At 46.3% G+C, this 20,290-nt stretch overlaps 1 protein-coding gene across 1 annotated transcript in view; it reads right to left on the reverse strand.

Moving 5' to 3' along the window:
- faf1 (Fas (TNFRSF6) associated factor 1) overlaps window positions 1-20,290 on the reverse strand; it is a 98,510-nt gene that overhangs the window by 12,821 nt on the left and 65,399 nt on the right. Inside the window, exons 13-17 of the mRNA XM_083646967.1 lie at window positions 19,825-19,979; window positions 11,743-11,879; window positions 11,475-11,563; window positions 2,978-3,058; window positions 1,556-1,633 (exon numbers count right to left, since the gene is read on the reverse strand). Coding sequence (XP_083503093.1) covers window positions 1,556-1,633; window positions 2,978-3,058; window positions 11,475-11,563; window positions 11,743-11,879; window positions 19,825-19,979 — 540 coding nt within the window. The remainder of the gene's footprint in view (window positions 1-1,555; window positions 1,634-2,977; window positions 3,059-11,474; window positions 11,564-11,742; window positions 11,880-19,824; window positions 19,980-20,290) is intronic.

Genomic DNA, 20,290 nt, shown 5'->3' on the forward strand with positions numbered 1-20,290 from the left:
AAAAACAAAAAAACAACAACAAAACAAGCTATATGAGTGGAAAAAAGTAATCACCGTGGGTTCTTAACTTTTTCAGCAAGGGAACCAAATGAGCAACCCATTATCCATGACTGTGATTATTGGTGATAATGTTGATATGTCAACAGGTTGGGTGATTGTACAGGGCAGCAGGTTAAATTCGCTATTTTATAGCTATTATATAATATATAATAATGTTTTGATATTTTGTTTGATAAACACATCTAGACAGTTGTGTTTATTCATAATACATATTAATAAATAATAAACAAATAAATAATAAAGTAAGTAGATTTCTGTCTATCTTTCTGTGTGCCTGCCTATCTATGGATCCGGACTAATTAGAACTACAACTACACATGACAATATAGCTTCTTGTCTAGGAGGTCAGTTGTACCCATGACCCATACAAGATCAGCAGTTTTAAGAAAGCAGGCTTAACATTGTCCCAGTCCCAGCAGGTGTTGTTGGGTCTGGTGTTTATGAATATCTAGACTGTAGCACAACGCTGGTCCGCTGGCACAGGAGAAACCATGGAAACGACGGTGCTGGGTTGGACAGCAGTGATATAATTAGGAAGGACAGGTCATGGTGGCCTTTGTGCGGACACGCACACTGACGCGTGGACACACACACGGACGCGTGGACACACACACACTGACGCGTGGACACACACACACACACTGACCCGTGGACACACACACTGACGCGCGGACAGTTTGGTTAGTGGACTACAGTGATATAATTAAGAAAGCCCGACGCGGGGGTCTTTTGTTGTCATCTGTTTAACTTAAGTGACAAATCGCCTGTGCGAGCGGGTCACCTGATACCTCTCAGTGCCCCGAGGCTCACCGCTGAGTCAACAACAATGGGCCCGGACTACACTGTATTACTATAGACTATATTACAACACTGGTGCCATCCTCGCAGACTATTATTGTTTTCCTGCATGCGTGAGTGCGTGTCTGCCTGTGCGTGTGTTTGCCCCCTTTTCCAAATACAATAATTGTTTTCGAGTGAATATGTGTGTGTTTGCTTAGGCTGTGTGTGTGCGCGCGCGTCCGTGTATATGTGTGTGTGTTTGTGCGTGTATATGTATATGAATCGCCCGAGTCTTTTGTTCACTTGGGTTTCAATATGAGGCTGTGTGCTGTACCAATACAACGCAGCTAATGGAACAATAACTTGTGTGTATGTAAGGTGACATTTGCAGGGAGGCGCTTCACTGTAATTAGGAGCCTTCCGTCTTTTGAAAATGGTTGTATGAATTTGCCCCCGGCATCACACATGCAACACAAGTTATGCTTCAGTGACTGGGAGGTATTATCAATACCACTATCTAATTGAGTCATTATTCTGACGTGACAGTATGACAGAACACGGCACAACCAACTGCTGGGGTTCTGCAGTTCAGAATAATATGACCGTACATCGCTGCACAGACAGACCAAGATGAAATATGAGTAATATATTGGAGTCATTTTGTTTTGTGCGAGAATGAGCTTGTAGTAGGAAGTGGATGGTTGTCCCCCCTCACCTCCTTCTCGTCCTCCTGCTCCTTCTTCATCTGCTCCTGGCGAAACTGCTCGGCCTCTTCTTTCTCCTGGACTTCTCTCTGAAACAGAATCAAACACATTTCAAAATCAATCAAACACAATTCCTAGTGTTTCTCACAGGTTGTCGGTTTATTTTGCCAGGAGCGTGTGGTTACTGTGGTTCATTTACCAACCCCCCCACCCACCCCAAACTGCAACTCATAGCTTTTTAAGTACTACTTACTTTACTGTACTTTATTGCATTTAGCAGACGCTTTTATCCAAAGCGACATACAGAACATGAGTACAGGAACATAGAATAAAAGAACATAGTCAATATAAAAGCATATAACAGTATACAAAACACGGTGTGCAAACTGCATTAAAATTCAACTATCAAGCCGCACACTCAGCAACATCCAAGCAATAAACAATGTATAAAATGTTTGCATCAAGCCATTCATTCCACGTCGTACAGCAATAAACATTCAACCATAACTAATATTACTTCCATTCACATCCTTCTTAACCATCAATATCAGTACTACAGTCTCTATATCTAGTATAAGCTGATCCCATTACTGGGGCTACATTTCAAGCCGTCTCCCCACTCACTTTGTGTCGGCACAGACACACCGCAACCTGAAAGAGCACAGGTGCACTGCTTCATGGGTGCAATGAATTATGGTCATTGTAGTTCTCAAACAAGCTTTTGGTGCTTGGCAGCATTAAAGCCACAAGGAAACAGCATTTTGAGGGCATCTTGCCGTATTTCCCGTTGAAACAGGATGATGTGGCAGGACATAACGCATAGGAGGGATAATTCAAAAATTCAAAAAAAGTTTTTATTGTTGGAATTTTTTATTTTCGCCTGCTGGTACATGATGAGGTCACCACTAAATGTTTAAGTAAGTTTGTATGTTTAACCAAGTTAAAGTAATGAGATTTTTATATAGAAGTACAAGAAAAAACAGAGGGACCCCCCCCCCTTTTTTTGTGTGTGCCATGATTGTCAAATAGCTGTATGGTATGTTAAGTTTGCATGAGCTAAAAAGGTGAAAAGTATTTTTATTTATTTCAATGTGACTTTAAATCTTGATTGTTGGAGAGAGAACGGCTTCTGCATGACTGCACCCAGAAATAATCCAAACCAAAATTTACTTGGCAGGCGGTTTAATTTACCTGGCAGTTTGCCAAAAATATTAACATTGCATGGGACATACTGTGTTATGAGCAACACATGAGTTAAAACTCCTACAAGAAGAAAACTGGGGTGATGCTGAGCTTTTTCTATAAGCGGTACATAACTTATCCCTTTTTTATTTTCTTTTTTACAAGAAAATACACTGTGTACTGTTCCCACAACCCCCTCAGACTACAGTCAGACAAGCCGATTAGTGTCCTGAGCTTTATTTTGAAAGTACCTTCTTGCGGTCAGCCTGTAAAGACACCTGGTAGGCCTCGTCCTGTTCTCTCTTCACCGTCTCCCTGGCCTCGCGCTCGTCCTGGGTAGATGGAGGGAGAAAAGAGAGGGGGGGCCCATTAGCAGACGCCATAATAAAAGGATACACCAGGACAAAACATCTAAGCTGAGGTGGCCGGGCGTGGGAGCCAGAAGCAGCCTAGCAGAAGACAATGCAGAATGTCATGTGTGGTTGCGTACAAACACCAGGTATGAAAGAGTTGCAGCAGGGAGGAATTCATTCTGACCTGCCCCGTCCTTTACCAGAAACCTGGGCCTCTTTTATCATCTCTCCCCCTCATCTCCATTTCAACGTCCCCTTCTCTTTCATTCACTCTCGCTCTCTTCCTGTTTGTTCAGAGGGAAGGGGACAGGCGGCCTTTCTCTCTCTACCTGCGGTGGCTACAAAGTGTTTTTCATAAAGACAGTGAGTGGCTAAGTAAGTGTGTCCACTGTGTTAATAGCGCACAGTCATTTGTTGCCTATGTTCTGAAGCCCCATGCGGTGTGCCAGCCAGGATGGGGCAAAGGTACGGCTATTGTGACTAATAATAATGTGGAGCTAGGCTGGGGCTAAGCGAAAAGGACAGTGTGTATTGTTGTATTGAATCTGAAAATGCAAAGGATACATTTGTGCGTTTGTTTGGTCCGCATAATAATTGGCCTTTGAAAGGAAAGTGTAAAAGAATGGCAGAGAGGGACAAAAGCATCAAACGTTACCCAGTTCAATGCAATGGTTTCTGAGTCACGCAACAAAGTCACTTACTGTACTTGTACAGTGCACCGAGGCTAGAGTGTGCGATCACTTTTTCAACCTTTTTGATTCTTATGTTGGACCACTGTAGTATGTGAATTGTTGTAAAAAGAAAAACTTGTTTTGAACGACTGAAGCCCAAAATGCCCTGGAGGCCTGAAAAGTCACACGCGTTTTCAACCGCTTTCAATGACCTGAGTTGAACGAGAGGCGTCAAGTGAAATGTCAAACTGTCTTGCTGTGTCTGCTCCAAACGTGATTTTGGAGCATCAACAGAGCAATGGCTGTTGTTCACAGTGAACACTGACCTTACCTTTGATGGGGGGCAATAAATAAATAAATAAATAAATAAATAAATAAATAAATAGATAAATAAATAAATAAATGAATGAATAAAAAATAAATTTTCCCAATAGCAAAGTATTTTCAACTTCGTATCTCGGCCAATAACCTATGATGCACCTTTAAATACATTTCTAATTTGTAGGGGTCTATTTGAGGGTGTTTTTGGATTCCGCTCATTCGTTTTTCCACATCTATGCCTTAGCTGCTCATAAACTCAGCAGGCTCGTAGTATGCTGCCTTCAAGTGCTGTGCTTTTTGTCAGGAAAAGTATTTTTTCTTCTCATTTCAATGTTTTTTTCTCCACATGCCTGGGGAGATGTCAGGCGGCTCTTCACATAATGCGTGTAAAATGGCCTGGAAATGACCCTTGCCGCTGACAGATGCAGAACACACTCATAATAACAAGCTGTAGTGAGTAGTCAGCCGCTAAACTAACTGTTAAGCTAAAACACAGACAACCATAGGAATGACTGGGAAGTCAGCGAGGTTGGTTTTAGTCGGAATGTGGCTGTCCAGCTGCTCCGTTTCCAGACAGACAGAAAAGTCAGTGTCAAAGTGGAATGTCTGAGTTGGGCAGACGTCTGTGGTCGTGTCTGAGTCTGTTCTGGGAGAGGCGAGCTGGGGAAAAGCAGAAAGAGAGGAGGGAGAAGAAAGGAAGGAAAGACCAAAGTAGGAAATAACTAAATTCACCAGTTCCTGAGAACTCGACTACACTGCAGATGAGATTGTGGCCGCATGCATGTATTGTGGTGTTCGTGTGACAATAAACGACGGGCTTGTCCGTTACGAGAGTGCAGTGTCAGGGTTGACTTCACCCAGAGATGGGATAGGCCCCATCATATACTGACATTCCTGTGGTTATTAGTACTAATGATGAATAATCACATTGCGCTTTCATTCGTCTATTTGTGACATTATCACAACCCATTTCCCTCTGCCTCTGGCAGGCCGCGCCTGGCTAATTATCACACTTCACTCACCGCTGTGGAGACAGATTTCATATCCTTCCTCTGCAGCTGTACTATAGTCTCATGGCACTGCAAATCTGATTTCTGACACAGATATGAAGCAAGCTTTTTGCAGTGACAAAAAAGAAGCACAAAAACGCAGTGATAAAACAAAATGTAAAAAAAAAAACAGAAGAGGACAAATGACAAATGTTCAGATGAGATTAAAAAAAGTAAAACAAGGGGCAGCAAAGAAAAGAAGAAACAAAACAAACAAAACAAGATTACAAGCAGTCTGGTGCTTTTCTAAGCACAGGAATGTAACCAAAATTGTAGCTTGTTAGAAATTCTCTGGAAAATAAACATGAACAATCAAATCAATCAATCAATCAAAACAAAGACAATTTATGTAGAGGTGTGAAACGCTCAAAGAAGACATGATCCTCATGAATTTACACACTACTATATATACAAAATATCAAAACATAGTATCAATATTGAATATTATTAATATCAATATAACATTACATTACATGTGACGCTTTTGTCCAAAATGAATTACAATAGTAAATTTAGTCAACAGTAGTGAAACCAACTGTGCATGGAGAGACAGTTGACGGCCGGAGAGACGGCAACCGGTACGGGATGGGATTAGCACCCCATTTTGGCTCTCTCGTGAGGGAGAAATCCACAAACGCTACGGATTAGCCTCCTGAAAATCTGCGCAAGATCGGCGCGGCCTGGGGTCCTCCAGGCTAGAGCGAGGTGCTCGACGCAGGTAAATGACGTGCAGCGCACAGGCCCTCTTGAGGCGTCCTTGAGGTATCCTCTCAGCCTCTGGATTGCCTTTGCCACGGGAGGGTCTGGTGAGACGAAGGAGGAGCACGGCCAGGAGTAACCCACAGAGCCTAGATCCTCCATGCACCGAAGGGCCAATACTGCGGCGTAGCACTAGCTCTATTGCAGCGGATTGGGTTCTCTTTTACCCCTCCCGCGGGCAACGTTGCAGACAGAGTAGTAAGGCTGATCCGTAGCGGCTTCTGGGACGTGAGTTGGGGTCTTAATTGGCCTCGGCTGGGTCTACTGGGCGAGGGTGTATGATGTTGACAGACCCGAAACACCTTACGACCCCAGATAACATCACTGATGACACGTCCTAGCGCATGCGGCAGTAGTGTATTTGAGAATGTAGAATCCTGGCTTGCCTCTGGCCAGTGACACTTAGGAAAGACTAGGTGACAACCAAGTATAGTTTGGTGACGAGCTGGAGAGACAGTTGATGGCCGGAGAGACGGCAACCGGTACGGGATGGGATTAGCACCCCATCTTGGCTCTCTCGTGAGGGAGAAATCCACAAACGCTACGGATTAGCCTCCTGAAAATCTGCGCAAGATCGGCGCGGCCTGGGGTCCTCCAGGCTAGAGCGAGGTGCTCGACGCAGGTAAATGACGTGCAGCGCACAGGCCCTCTTGAGGCGTCCTTGAGGTATCCTCTCAGCCTCTGGATTGCCTTTGCCATGGGAGGGTCTGGTGAGACGAAGGAGGAGCACGGCCAGGAGTAACCCACAGAGCCTAGATCCTCCATGCACCGAAGGGCCAATACTGCGGCGTAGCACTAGCTCTATTGCAGCGGATTGGGTTCTCTTTTACCCCTCCCGCGGGCAACGTTGCAGACAGAGTAGTAAGGCTGATCCGTAGCGGCTTCTGGGACGTGAGTCGGGGTCTTAATTGGCCTCGGCTGGGTCTACTGGGCGAGGGTGTATGATGTTGACAGACCCGAAACACCTTACGACCCCAGATAACATCACTGATGACACGTCCTAGCGCATGCGGCAGTAGTGTATTTGAGAATGTAGAATCCTGGCTTGCCTCTGGCCAGTGACACTTAGGAAAGACTAGGTGACAACCAAGTATAGTTTGGTGACGAGCTGGAGAGACAGTTGACGGCCGGAGAGACGGCAACCGGTACGGGATGGGATTAGCACCCCATCTTGGCTCTCTCGTGAGGGAGAAATCCACAAACGCTACGGATTAGCCTCCTGAAAATCTGCGCAAGATCGGCGCGGCCTGGGGTCCTCCAGGCTAGAGCGAGGTGCTCGACGCAGGTAAATGACGTGCAGCGCACAGGCCCTCTTGAGGCGTCCTTGAGGTATCCTCTCAGCCTCTGGATTGCCTTTGCCACGGGAGGGTCTGGTGAGACGAAGGAGGAGCACGGCCAGGAGTAACCCACAGAGCCTAGATCCTCCATGCACCGAAGGGCCAATACTGCGGCGTAGCACTAGCTCTATTGCAGCGGATTGGGTTCTCTTTTACCCCTCCCGCGGGCAACGTTGCAGACAGAGTAGTAAGGCTGATCCGTAGCGGCTTCTGGGACGTGAGTCGGGGTCTTAATTGGCCTCGGCTGGGTCTACTGGGCGAGGGTGTATGATGTTGACAGACCCGAAACACCTTACGACCCCAGATAACATCACTGATGACACGTCCTAGCGCATGCGGCAGTAGTGTATTTGAGAATGAAAGAATGCATCACAGTCTTCTAAGAGGAATAAGTATCATTTGTATGTGTTTGTTTTAAAGAAGGGTAAGAAGAAAGGTTAGTTCAGGAAGGGTTAGTTTGAGAGGGGTTCAGTTGTAACCCGAAGAGGTGTGGTTTTAATTATTAGTAATTTGGCCGTTCTGACCGAAAGGGGTAGCTCGTTCCACCATTGAGGTGCGACGCATGAGACGCTATGAGCGATCTTTGAGCCCACGCAGCTTTGGAGGGGCGAGGCGACCTGCAGAAGTGGAGGAGCGGAGGAGGGAATGAGGAAAGGTTTGGAACCTGACCATAGATTGCAGATAGGGAGGAGCTGTCTAGTGTACTGCCCTGTGGGCGAGTACCAGAGTTTTGAATTTGATGCATGCAGAGATGGGAAGCCAGTGGAACACCCGGAAGAGGGGAGTGACACCAGACGGGCTGCGGCATTCTGAATGAGCTGTAAAGGTCTGATGGCAGATAGCCCAGCCAGAAGATTGTTGCAGTAGCCCAGCCAGAAGAACATTGCAGTAGTTCAGGTGGGAGATGACAACTGACTGAACCAGGAGTTGTGTCGCTTCCCTAGTAAAACAGTCAAATTTTGCGGCTGTTGTAGAGGGAGCGAATAGTCGCTGCAATGTAGGCAGAGCAGGTCAGCTAGTTATCCAGGATCATCCCGAGGTTCTTAGCAGATTGAGAGGGTAACACAGCAGTGTTATTATCAATGGAGATTGAGAGGTCTGTGAGTGGGCAGTCTTTCCCTGGGAGAAAGAGTAGATCTGTCTTCCCAAGATTGAGCTTGAGGTGGTGAGCAGACTTCCAGTCACCGATGTCTTTGAGGCATGCAGAGATTAATCAATTTGTGCGTCTGAGGGTGGAGGAGAGGTAGAGCTGGGTGTCATCGGCATAGCAGTGATAGGAGAAGCCATGAGAGATCACATGGCAGAGGGATTTAGTAGAGAGAGAGAATAGCATGGACCCCAGGACTGAGCCCTGAGGGACACCGGTGCTAAGAGTGCAGGATCTGGACAGAGATCCCCTCCATGATACCTGGTAAGAGCAGTTAGATAGACCAGTGGTTCTCAACCTGGGGGTCGGGGGGTTGCGCGATGATTGTCAAAGGAGAAAAAGGAAAAAAAAAAAAAAAAAAAAAAAAAAAATCTCCCATGATGATTAAATCTACCATACCAATGGTTTAATGTATTATAAAGCTATATAAACTATAAAAATGATTCCACTGAGTGAGTGAAATCTGTGTGAATGCGAAATCGGTAGTGTTGGCAGGTACAGTAGGCCTATGCATCTCTCGGCCCACCTGCAGTACCTTCACGAGTCACCAGTGGGCCGCGGCCCACACTTTGGGAATCACTGGAGGAGAAGGTGGTACAGTAGGCAGCAAGATTGTCGGGGTGCTGCGATTACAAGAATACATTAAGGTAATAAACCAAATCGGCCAGTGTGAACCTACAGTTCATGATTCCAAACCTGAACTGACACATGCACATACCCTGAATGCTTATGGCGTGTTGCCGTTAATGGTTATTTGAGGGTTGAGGAGAGTGACTAATCCAATATGAAGCTGGTGTCAGGAGTAATAATACCACCAGCAGCAGCAGAGAGAGAGAATAGTTGTCACTCAACAGTAACCCACCCACCTGAAGAAGTCTAACCCTCAGGATGTGCGTGTGACAACATTCTTTAACCACTGTTCCCATGACTAGGAGATGCTACGCCAAGAACCACATCTGCATTGTTCAGATTGTGAAGCTGGCTGAGTAACATGCTTTCTGGCTGGCTTGCTAACTGTTCAATTCCTAATATGGCGTGACACAGGACCACTACGGCTACAGTAGTCAAACAAGAGGGAGGAAGATGTCAGCGGCTGACGGAGGAGCGTGGGAACAGGAGAGAGTATGCGAAAGTGTTTAATTGACACACTGTACAGACCAAACTATTGGCATGCAATGTATGCGATATGTGAGAAGTAAGACTGGAGTCCTAGTAATGATTACAAATCTAACTTGGCTGTACTCAGCTGACTGCAAGAAGTTGCAGAGTGCCAGCTAAAGTGCTTGCTAGAGTAGGAAATATATATTTGGTTCTAACTGTAGCTGGCCAAACAATACAATAATTCCAAGACATCTTGCCTGAAATTATTAAAATTTAAAATATAGAAAAAGACCCCGCAGCATTGCCACAATAATACTCAGCAGACTCCCACTGAAAAAACCCGCCTGGCATATAGGACAAAAACGTATAGTCATTTGTCCTCAGTGTCATTCTGTCTCTTGTTTGATGTCACTGAGTAAACATCTATTTGAAGGAAGAGCGAACTCTTTGACGGAGACAAAGGCGAGAGTGGTTCAGGGGGTCAGGTGAAAGTCTTTGACAGTGAGAGGAGACCTCGCTGTCATACTGTCCCCCGACTCCTGTCTCCGACATGAAAGACGAGCACCACTTTCTTCTATGGAGTGTAGCCCCTCAATGGTGTTTGTCCACGTTCTATTGGATTAAAGGAGGCAGTGGACAGACACAGAGCAGCGCTGTGTTGCCTACACAGCGGAGTGAATGAGAGAGGAGTCTGTATCCTGTGCCTATTCAAAGACCAAAGACTGTAGCTGGCACAGTAAACTAGAACGAAATGGCGACGAGGTGAAGTGCGCTGTACCATTTGCTCGACTCCTGACAATGGTATGTATTCTCTGCATGCCATTCTGAGTAGGCCTCTGAGTCTGACAATGCCTTCTGATCTGTCCCAGCATGTTGCTATTCATCTCCTCAGCAGACCAGAGCAAAACCCGGAGTAGTAACTGATCCGTTCTACTGTCCCAACAACAGCTCTCTTTCCTACCTCGTGTGAAGTTAGTTTCATATACTCTACATTTGTGTACAGTGTCCCCACATAGAGAGAGAGCCTGTGTTTATTATTAACACTTCAGGTCGCCTCCACATTCTTTCAGAATACCACATCACTCAAGTTTAAATTACATCTGTTGTCACTGTATTACCGTCAACAATAAACTTCACCACCATTAATGTAGGGTAAAAAGCTTTGGGATAGACTACTACAGGCTAAGGTCTATGCAAAGAATTTGTGGCTCAGATGTATCGAGATAAAACTGATTAGACATAATTTTTGATTTATCTTTGCAGCAAATGTGATCTTTTGCCTCATTCGTCCCTTTGGTATCCTGCGGTGTGAAGCCATGACAGACTGGCCAGTTTGGTAAACATAAGCCGGCTGTGCCCTATTTACCGTGTCACATGACATGACTTATGTTTACCGTGTCACATGACATGACTTATGTTTACCGTGTCACACGACATGACTTATGGAAATTCAAGTTAAAGTTTCAAACGGTTACCTCTTGCTGTCACTTGGAGCCACGAAAGTGCGAAGGTGCCCGGTGTGATTCTCTCATTTGAGATGAAACAACTTCCATCTGAATGTAATATTACTGGTGAACAAAAAATGGTCGGGTGAATAGATTCAATCGAACTTTTTTTAACTCATTCAAAGCATGTCCTATATATCTCTAAGGCCATGTTCACATTACAGGCAAATCCGATTTGCTGCTAAAGTCATTAATCATCATTATCTTGATTGGTTTCCCAAATCTGATTTGGGAGTGTGTCCGCACTAGTGCCGCAAATCTGATTTGGGCAAGTGTTCAAGTCGGATCTGTGTGTCCAGACGTCCATATGTGGTTTGGGACAAGTGACACAAATCAGACTTGGAGTGTCCATACTCATAAAAACCAATCTGGATAGAATCATTAATAGGTCATTAAAGTTCACAAATGAGATTTGGCCTCCTAGTCTGAACATGGCCTAAGAGACAGAGCTTAAGGATGATGCAGGACTGTAGTTAGAGGGTTCCTGACTGCTCCGACACCTCACCTCATCCTTGATGTCCTCTTGTTGCTGCGCTGCGAAGATCTCCATCGCTCCCATTAGCCTCATCATCAGCTCGTCCACCGTCGTATTGCCTGAAGAAGAACGATAACAAAAGAAGAAAACAGAAGCAAGAGGAGCCATTTAAGAACAAACAACTGAAACAGACGCAGCGGTGCAATTTGAGCTATCCGCTTTGAGTACTCATAAGAGACAATTACAACTTTTATTATATTGTGGATGATGACAATAATAGTAAGCAATTGATAATGACCTTGAATAACATGTAAAACTTCGTTGGATGTGCGTTTGCCCATGACTATGAGGAGCAGGGGGAACTGGTCTGTCTTGTATGTCCGTATAGTCTGTGCCACCACGCTGCCAAAGTGCCTCGTGCACATGGTGAGTAGTCTGCAAGACAAAGGAATCAATCCAATTCACATTTATTTCTCGTTCTATTTCAATCACTTGATTGTTGTTCTTGGCACTGAGCACATTTCAGAGCACAAAATATCGCAACAGAAAATACACAGGCCATCAGGCAACACCCCCCCCCCCCCCCCCCCACACACACACACACAAACCCACGTTTACTGGATATGGAAAATGAATCGTATGCGCCATCATTTCACATGCACACAGCAGAAAAGAGAAATACACGCACAACTCGTGGCATTAAGGACTTTAAAACCAATTCTGCCGTTTGTTATTCCATTAGAGTGACATGCTGTCTAAATTGGAAGCGCGGATGAATTAGTATTCCTCACCAGACGCCCAGAATTGATAGGGCAAGAGAAGATTTCTTATTCCATTACAAAGACAGAACTTTTTAAATTAACATTTCAGGCAGGGAAAAGGGTAGCAGGCAGCCGGGGCCCGGGCCCACTTCCCTGTAAATGTCATCATATTAATGAGTTGCTATAGACTGAATGCAAATATAGCTTAGCTTTTCCTCCCGCCTATTTAATAAGATCTACTTTCATAACTGGCTGGTAAAATAGAGACGTAATGGAATGGATGGAGGGACAGAGGGAAGAGGATAGATACGAGGGGGTGGAACTCATTAAAATGTGAAGTTGAGGGAGCTACCTGCAGACTTTTCAAACTATGATATGAAGCACGTCAGCTCATTGCGGTACTATTAAAGGTAGGATCAGACCAGTTACAGGAACTTTTCTACACATGGTCTGGGACTGCTCAGCTGTGTCTTTATTTTGGAGAGAAGTAGCCAGGAAGATGTCCGCAGTGCTGGGTGTCACTGTCCCTTGTGCCCCTTATTCTGTTGTTGAATGATTTTACTGGGTTGAATTTAGCTTTGAGGTACAGGCGTTGGCTGTTACTACGCCTTACCGCCGAGAAAAAAAAAAAAAAAAGGTAGCCCAGAGATGGATGGCTCCTCATAATTTGCCTTTGGAACAATGGGTATCTTCAGTTGTGGACCTGGCTGTCATGGTGGCCCGAATCGCCTCACAGCTAGAAGGTCCTGGGTTCGATTCCCACCTGGGACGCTGTGAGCGCTGAAGGAGTGCGTGCCCGTCCGCATGTCCTTGAGTGCCCACCGCCCGGGTGGGGTCATCAAAAGGGCCTTTCTGTGTGGAGTTTGCATGTTCTCTCCGTGCCCCCTGGGGGTTTCCTTCATATAGGAACCCCTCACCAAAAACATGCAATATACTGGTCGCTGAAGTTGTGCCTCCTCTGGTCGTTCGGGGCGCCTGTTCGGAGGGAGGGAGGGAAACTCGTTGGAATAGCGTGATCCTCCCACGTGCGATGTCCTACCGGTGAAGCTTCCCCTGTCAGGTGAAAAGAAGCGGCTGGCTACTGCCCATGTCTCGGAGGAAGCATGGAGCCAGTTTTGGCTCTCCCCCGATCGGGGAACGGTGAGTTGAAAATGTTACGTCTTGGAATACTTTTATAGAAGTCATGTGTGGGGGCCATGGGCGTCGCCATGATAGCTAGGTTCCATTTGTTTTTGTGATGTTTTTCTTTTCTTGCTGTTGGGGACTCATATTGCTGTGAGCTAATCATGTATGTGGGTTGGTGGGTGGGGTCCTGCGGGGAGGGGGGGTTGTGTTCCTGAGTAAGTTTGTGTTTATGTATGTATTATTTTGAATTTGTATTTCGTGTTCTTTGTAGATGTTTGTGGCTTATTGTGTTTTTCTCTGTATCTTTAAAATTTATTTCAATAAATAATTGATAAAAAAAAAGATCAGACCAGTTACACTGTAAAAAGGTATAACTAAAATAAGAAACTCCTTTCAATCTGATTTAAAAGAAACATGCCCTTGTACTTTGGGTGACCCATGTCTTGGAAGGAGGAGGTGGGTACCCTAAATCCTGATGTTCAGTTTGTCCCTGACACTTGTCCCTTCAAAGAGCTAACCCCCGGGCACACCATGACAATAGCCCAGAGGGAAACTCTAACCTGTAATGAAAGACCAGGGGACAATGGTCCCTAACTTGAAGGGTAACCCAACCTTAATTCTCCCATCAAACACAAGCCAACCTTGTTTGGTTTCTATCTAAGGAGCGAGGAGTCAATCCAGCACAGTCAAACTGATCATCACAAGACAAAAACCATTTGGCCTGGAAACACAACCTGGACTTAACCTTCATCCACTGTTGCAAAGAGCTTCAATCGGTACATGAAGCAGTGGATACATGGGGACACGGTGGCGGAGTGGCAGTGCTGTCGCCTCACAGCAATAAGGTCCTGGGTTCAATATCCCGCCTGGGATGCTGTGGGGCATGGTCTCCCCCCATGTTCTCAAGCCCCTATGGTGCCCAGGTCGGTTAGCTCGCGAAAGGGCCTTTCTGTGTGGAGTTTGCATGTTCTCCCCATGCTCCCCTGGGTCAAGTGGGCGGGGCTACATAAGGTGCATATGAACGCCCCACTTAAAAACATGAAAGAAGATGGCCGCCTGACCAGCAACGAAGGTCCCCGGGTGCTGTACCACTGCTCCTGCCCACTGCTCCTGGCTGCCCCCCGGAGGAAGGGCAAAATGACCACAGACTGTATTTCACCGGCCATCGTCGGCATGAGTGTGTATGAGTGTGTGCGTGTGTGTGTGTGTGTGTGTGTGTGTGCGTGTGCGTGTGTGTGCGTGGTGCGCGCATGCGCGTGCGGCTGGCCACATGGGCATGTGTTGTAACGACAGGTTTGTCCGTCCGGTTCTCTCACCTATAGAACGAGTACCAACACAACGTTGAGTGCAGGAGGAAGTCAAGCCGAGTTGAACAGTTCAGCAGAGGCTCAAGCAGCCATAACATAACATGGCCAAGAATGTAGCCTTGTCTATATCAAGCCTTGTGGCCCTTAAAAAAACCCTCCAGGGCTTAGCCAATGCAGAGGAAACACCTGCATGGAGCTTGCAACTACCGTGAGCTTGGCTGCCTCATATGATTGACAGGTTCTAATTTGTCTCTCACTGCACATTCAGGTAGCGAAAAGAGTTAATGTTTCCCTGGACTGTCAAGCTGCATGTGTTCACATCAAGGTGAGCCGTGAAGATGTGAGTCGACTGCCGTGTCGCTTCAGTGGCCCGCTGATGAGTCAGGCTGGTACACAGTAGCACTGCAGGGAAGCTTTTTGCCAGACACCTGTATGGGAATGTACGGGAAACCGGATGCTCTGGCTTGCTCACTATGTTCTACACTCTTTGGACATGTTTTGATTTGAAAATGACTGATGATGATTTTTTCCCCCTTCTCAAACAGTAATTGTGTTTTCAGCTCTGAGGATGTCAAGGTGACTAGTCAAGTGAACAGAACACGTTAACCTGTTGACTTGGGCTGAGGCACACAGTGTTTTTTTCCCCCCAGCTGCCAGCACTTGGTCAACATTTTCTCAGAAGTTGAAATAAGTTCAACTTTGCAGAAAAGCGGCGCGTGACGTGAACTGCTTTCTCCACACACACAGACACACATGCACATACACACATACACACACACGCACACACAGCAGAAAAAGAAAAGGAAAAACAACAAGTGTCTTCTAAAATGACTTGTATGAAAATACGGAAGCCACACAAACACAAACCTCTACAATCCAACAGATGAAATAGTGGTGAGGAAAAGAAACTGAGTGTAGTTGACTCATCAGAAGTACATGTGCATGCATAGATGTTACCATGGGATCATCACACCTCTAGGACACCTGAAGGAGCAAGACTGCACTCTCGTATCAAATGATCTAAGAATTTCAGCGTGTTTATCAACTGACAGTGTCAATATTTGCCATGCGCCTAGACAGTACAGTTCCTCTATATGATATATCACATTAATTTCCCATGGGTGACAATTACACTGGCACGCAATCAGCGGATCTGCTTTTATGCATAATTAATCATTTAACTGGAAGGACTGTGAGAATGGAGGCAAAGCAACAAGCACATTCCAATAGGAGCAGGTTCATCACACACACACACACACACACACACACACACACACACACACACACACACACACGCACGCACACGCACACAGCCAGGATACCTTCTTAACAGCCTCTGTGATTGGTGCCAATCAGCAGTCACTTTGAATCAAGCAGAGAGCGTGAGAATGTGGAGAAGTGGCCGATGTGTGAGCGCCGGTGCACAAGTGCACGCATGCGTTAGCAGCAAAGCTGTGACTCGCTGTGTGCCATGAAAAGCTCCAGATGTTGCCCGCCTTTTAACGTGCAATAAAAAGACTCAGCTGGGGCAAAAAGCAAAGGAGGCGAACAGGAGAGAAGGAGAAAGGAGAGCGGAATGGAGGAAGGAGAGAATATCCTTCAAAGAAATAATGGAGGGGTGAGGTAGGTCAGGGTGCGAGCCTTTCTTAAACGGCTCCTACCAGGGGGCAGGCTTAACTCTGGAGGGGCTGGGGAGAGAGAGGGGGAGAGGGACGTGGTGAGATAGAGAGAGAGATGGAGAGAACAGGAAGGAGGTGAGGGGATAGAGAGAGATGTAGAGAACAGGAAGGAGGTGAGAGGGGAAGGAGAGATGTAGAGAACAGGAAGGAGATGAGGGGATGGAGAGAGATGTAGAGAACAGGAAGGAGATGAGAGGGGAAGAGAGAGATGTAGAGAACAGGAAGGAGATGAGAGGGGAAGAGAGAGATGTAGAGAACAGGAAGGAGATGAGAGGGGAAGAGAGAGATGTAGAGAACAGGAAGGAGATGAGAGGGGAAGAGAGAGATGTAGAGAACAGGAAGGAGATGAGAGGGGATGGAGAGAGATGTAGAGAACAGGAAGGAGATGAGAGGGGAAGAGAGAGATGTAGAGAACAGGAAGGAGATGAGAGGGGAAGAGAGAGATGTAGAGAACAGGAAGGAGATGAGAGGGGATAGAGAGAGATGTAGAGAACAGGAAGGAGATGAGAGGGGATGGAGAGAGATGTAGAGAACAGGAAGGAGATGAGAGGGGAAGAGAGAGATGTAGAGAACAGGAAGGAGATGAGAGGGGATGGAGAGAGATGTAGAGAACAGGAAGGAGATGAGAGGGGATAGAGAGAGATGTAGAGAACAGGAAGGAGATGAGAGGGGAAAGAGAGATGTAGAGAACAGGAAGGAGATGAGAGGGGATGGAGAGAGATGTAGAGAACAGGAAGGAGATGAGAGGGGATGGAGAGAGATGTAGAGAACAGGAAGGAGATGAGAGGGGATGGAGAGAGATGTAGAGAACAGGAAGGAGATGAGGGGATGGAGAGAGATGTAGAGAACAGGAAGGAGATGAGAGGGGATGGAGAGAGATGTAGAGAACAGGAAGGAGATGAGAGGGGAAGGAGAGAGATGTAGAGAACAGGAAGGAGATGAGAGGGGATAGAGAGAGATGTAGAGAACAGGAAGGAGATGAGAGGGGAAGAGAGAGATGTAGAGAACAGGAAGGAGATGAGAGGGGAAGGAGAGAGATGTAGAGAACAGGAAGGAGATGAGAGGGGATGGAGAGAGATGTAGAGAACAGGAAGGAGATGAGAGGGGATGGAGAGAGATGTAGAGAACAGGAAGGAGATGAGAGGGGATGGAGAGAGATGTAGAGAACAGGAAGGAGATGAGAGGGGATAGAGAGAGGCAGGGGTAACATGAGGGGAAGAGGGAGAGAGAGGAGAGCTGGGGTTTACCCTGGGCACAAAGCTAATGAGTCGGCCCAATCAAACCTCACCACAGCCCCACGCTTGAACCTGGATAGGACTGGTGAACCTGGATAGGACTGGTCGAATCTATGTAGGAATTTCCCCCCATATTGTTAAACAAAATTAGCCACCTGACCGAGTCAATCCTAGTAGTTGGACCACCTGTGCCATTAGTAGATGTTGCAGAGACCAGTTTACTACCAACACAGGTTGGTAGTAAACTGGTCTCTGCAACATCTACTACGCAAGGGGTCCATGAGATACCAGCCGGGCAAGTCATCCGTCTCCCCTAACCTCAGTCTCTGGTCATTCTTAACCTTGTTGAAGTAGGCCAAAAATGAGTCCCAGATAGTTGAGAACCTTCCAAGCGAGTTGGTTCTCAGTGACCTGAGTCTCTCCATCTGTATAACAGAGATCATGTCCATCAGCCACACCTGCAAAGAAGTTGAAGAGGATGACTTTTTCTGTCCCGCTAATGATGTCACAGTCATAGTGATGTCATAAGCGCAAAACTCATCTTATGACATCACTGATGATGTCATAGGCGCTGATGATGTCATAGTGATGTGATAAGAGCAAGATCATCTTATGACATCCCTGATGATATCATAGGGACTTCTTCTGTGGTGTTTTATGGCCTTTATGTTGCATTACCGCCTCCTGGGTTTATCCATCCACTGTTTCCCTACATTCTGTCCCTCCCTCCCTTGTCATAGGCACTGATATTGTGGTTTTCGATAACATTCTGGCAATTGTGACATCACTGATGATGTCACAAAGTCTTTGATATCATCAGTGATCTCATCAGTGATGCGAAGTCGGCGAGCTGCAGGGCGGACGAGGCCGCGCAGTTCCACCAACCTGTGCCTAGTTTGATAGTATACTTGCACTGGTCACGTCAGCTGCGTCGCCCCGACAGTCCGTCACATTTTCGGGGAGCTGCGGCGTAGCCCCACGGCGAGGACGACGAGGGCTTTCACGTCCCGAGTATAAATGACTCTTTAGGAGAGAGATAGAGATGTTTGGACTCCAAGAGAGCCCTTCATCTCCCACTGCCTCTCCATTCAGACAGCTTAGTCAAGAGACGGCCCAATCAGGGGCCTCATCATGCAAACACAACGCCTTTTGTTAGCATGCCACCTCCCTGCTTCTGAAGAGGCTGAAGTTGAAGAGAGGGGGAGCAGAGAGAGAGGCTGCGAGCGTTCGAGTGAGAGTTGAATGCCAGCAATTAAGATGTCATCTTCAATCTTTCAAGTCCTTCACATTTAGTCACAGCACAATATAGAATGTCAAATCATTTACTATGTCCCTCCCAGACTCAACACTTTGCCTGCTTGAAATGTAGTGGAGAGAGAAGCTTGTCTATGTGGGTTGCTGCTCACACAGATAGAGCTGCATTATGAACTGCACGTCAGAATTGTGATACTGTAACACGAGGCTGACATTTCTAAGAGAGCAAGATGCTTCAGACAACTTCCTTTCAGGTCCTTTAAAGAACGGCTTGTGCACAAATCAAGTTGCATGGCACAGAAATTGACTGAAAAACACTCAATATCCACTTTATTAGGTACACATTGCAGCTAGGGATGTCATAGACATGTTATCATGTGATGTCACTTGAGCGATTGTGATGCCATCAGTGATTTATGACAGACACTGATGATTTCATAGACATTGTGACATCATCAGTATACATGGAGACATCATCAGTGATGGCATTGTGACGTCATCAGTGAATCAGTGATGTCATAAATCCTTCCCTACTGAGTTTATAAATTGGATGACTCTTTTCTCACAGCCCAGCCAATCAACCCTGACCCTGGCGACAACAACATGGACCAGCTCGAGCCACTTGCAGACCACAAGAGGACGGAAGACCTGGATCAGCTCACCGTTTGGTCCTGCAGCACACGGGACACATGCGTGCTTCAAGAGCATGAATTGGCATGAGTTTGGTCACACGCCAAAAAAAGTGTGCCCATGGCGCATCGTCTCCACCCTAGAAATGAGCGCACGAATCGCACAAGATTTCTAGTGTTTCTAACACCTGCCAGCTGTGTCCATAATTATTCATAACACCTGTCAGCAAAGTCAGGTAGACACACACAGACACACGCGCACACACACACACACACACACACACACAACAATGGGTAACAAGGGAATAAAACAATATTTTATATTATTGATAAGTCCTGCAGCTTTACTCACAGCAGGCCACCTGGAAACAGTGACTGACTGACTCCTACCTGGCTTTGTTAGCTTCTTTAGTGACGTCCCAGGCCCATGTTATGAAGTTCTGGCTCAGGTAGGAGACGATGGAGTCGGCACACATCATCTGGGAGCAGAAGACGTTGCTGAGGACACTTTCATCGTTGTGGAGGTAGATGGCCAGCAGCTTTCTCTGCAGAGAGGAGAAGAAAGGAAAGGAGGGAGAGAGATGGAGAGAGAGAGAAAGATGGAGAATGAAAAGAGGTCAGCAGCACGCCAGTGTTTTCCTTATGGACGGGTGGAAACTACAGTAAGGCCACTGAAACAACATTTTAGACCAGGACAAACGTTTGTGGTTGTGGGCCATAATACAGAAAATTCAAAATCAAACGGAGAGCGGCGTAAATAAAACTTCCCTTGGACGTGACGAAGATACGGAGAAAACAAAACAGACAAATCACTCGATTTATTTTACATCGAAAGCCGGCGGCCTGCTCAGGTTAG

Source organism: Poromitra crassiceps (genome assembly GCF_964638095.1).
Source record: "Poromitra crassiceps genome assembly, chromosome: 12".
In the NCBI taxonomy this organism is placed as follows: domain Eukaryota; kingdom Metazoa; phylum Chordata; class Actinopteri; order Beryciformes; family Melamphaidae; genus Poromitra; species Poromitra crassiceps.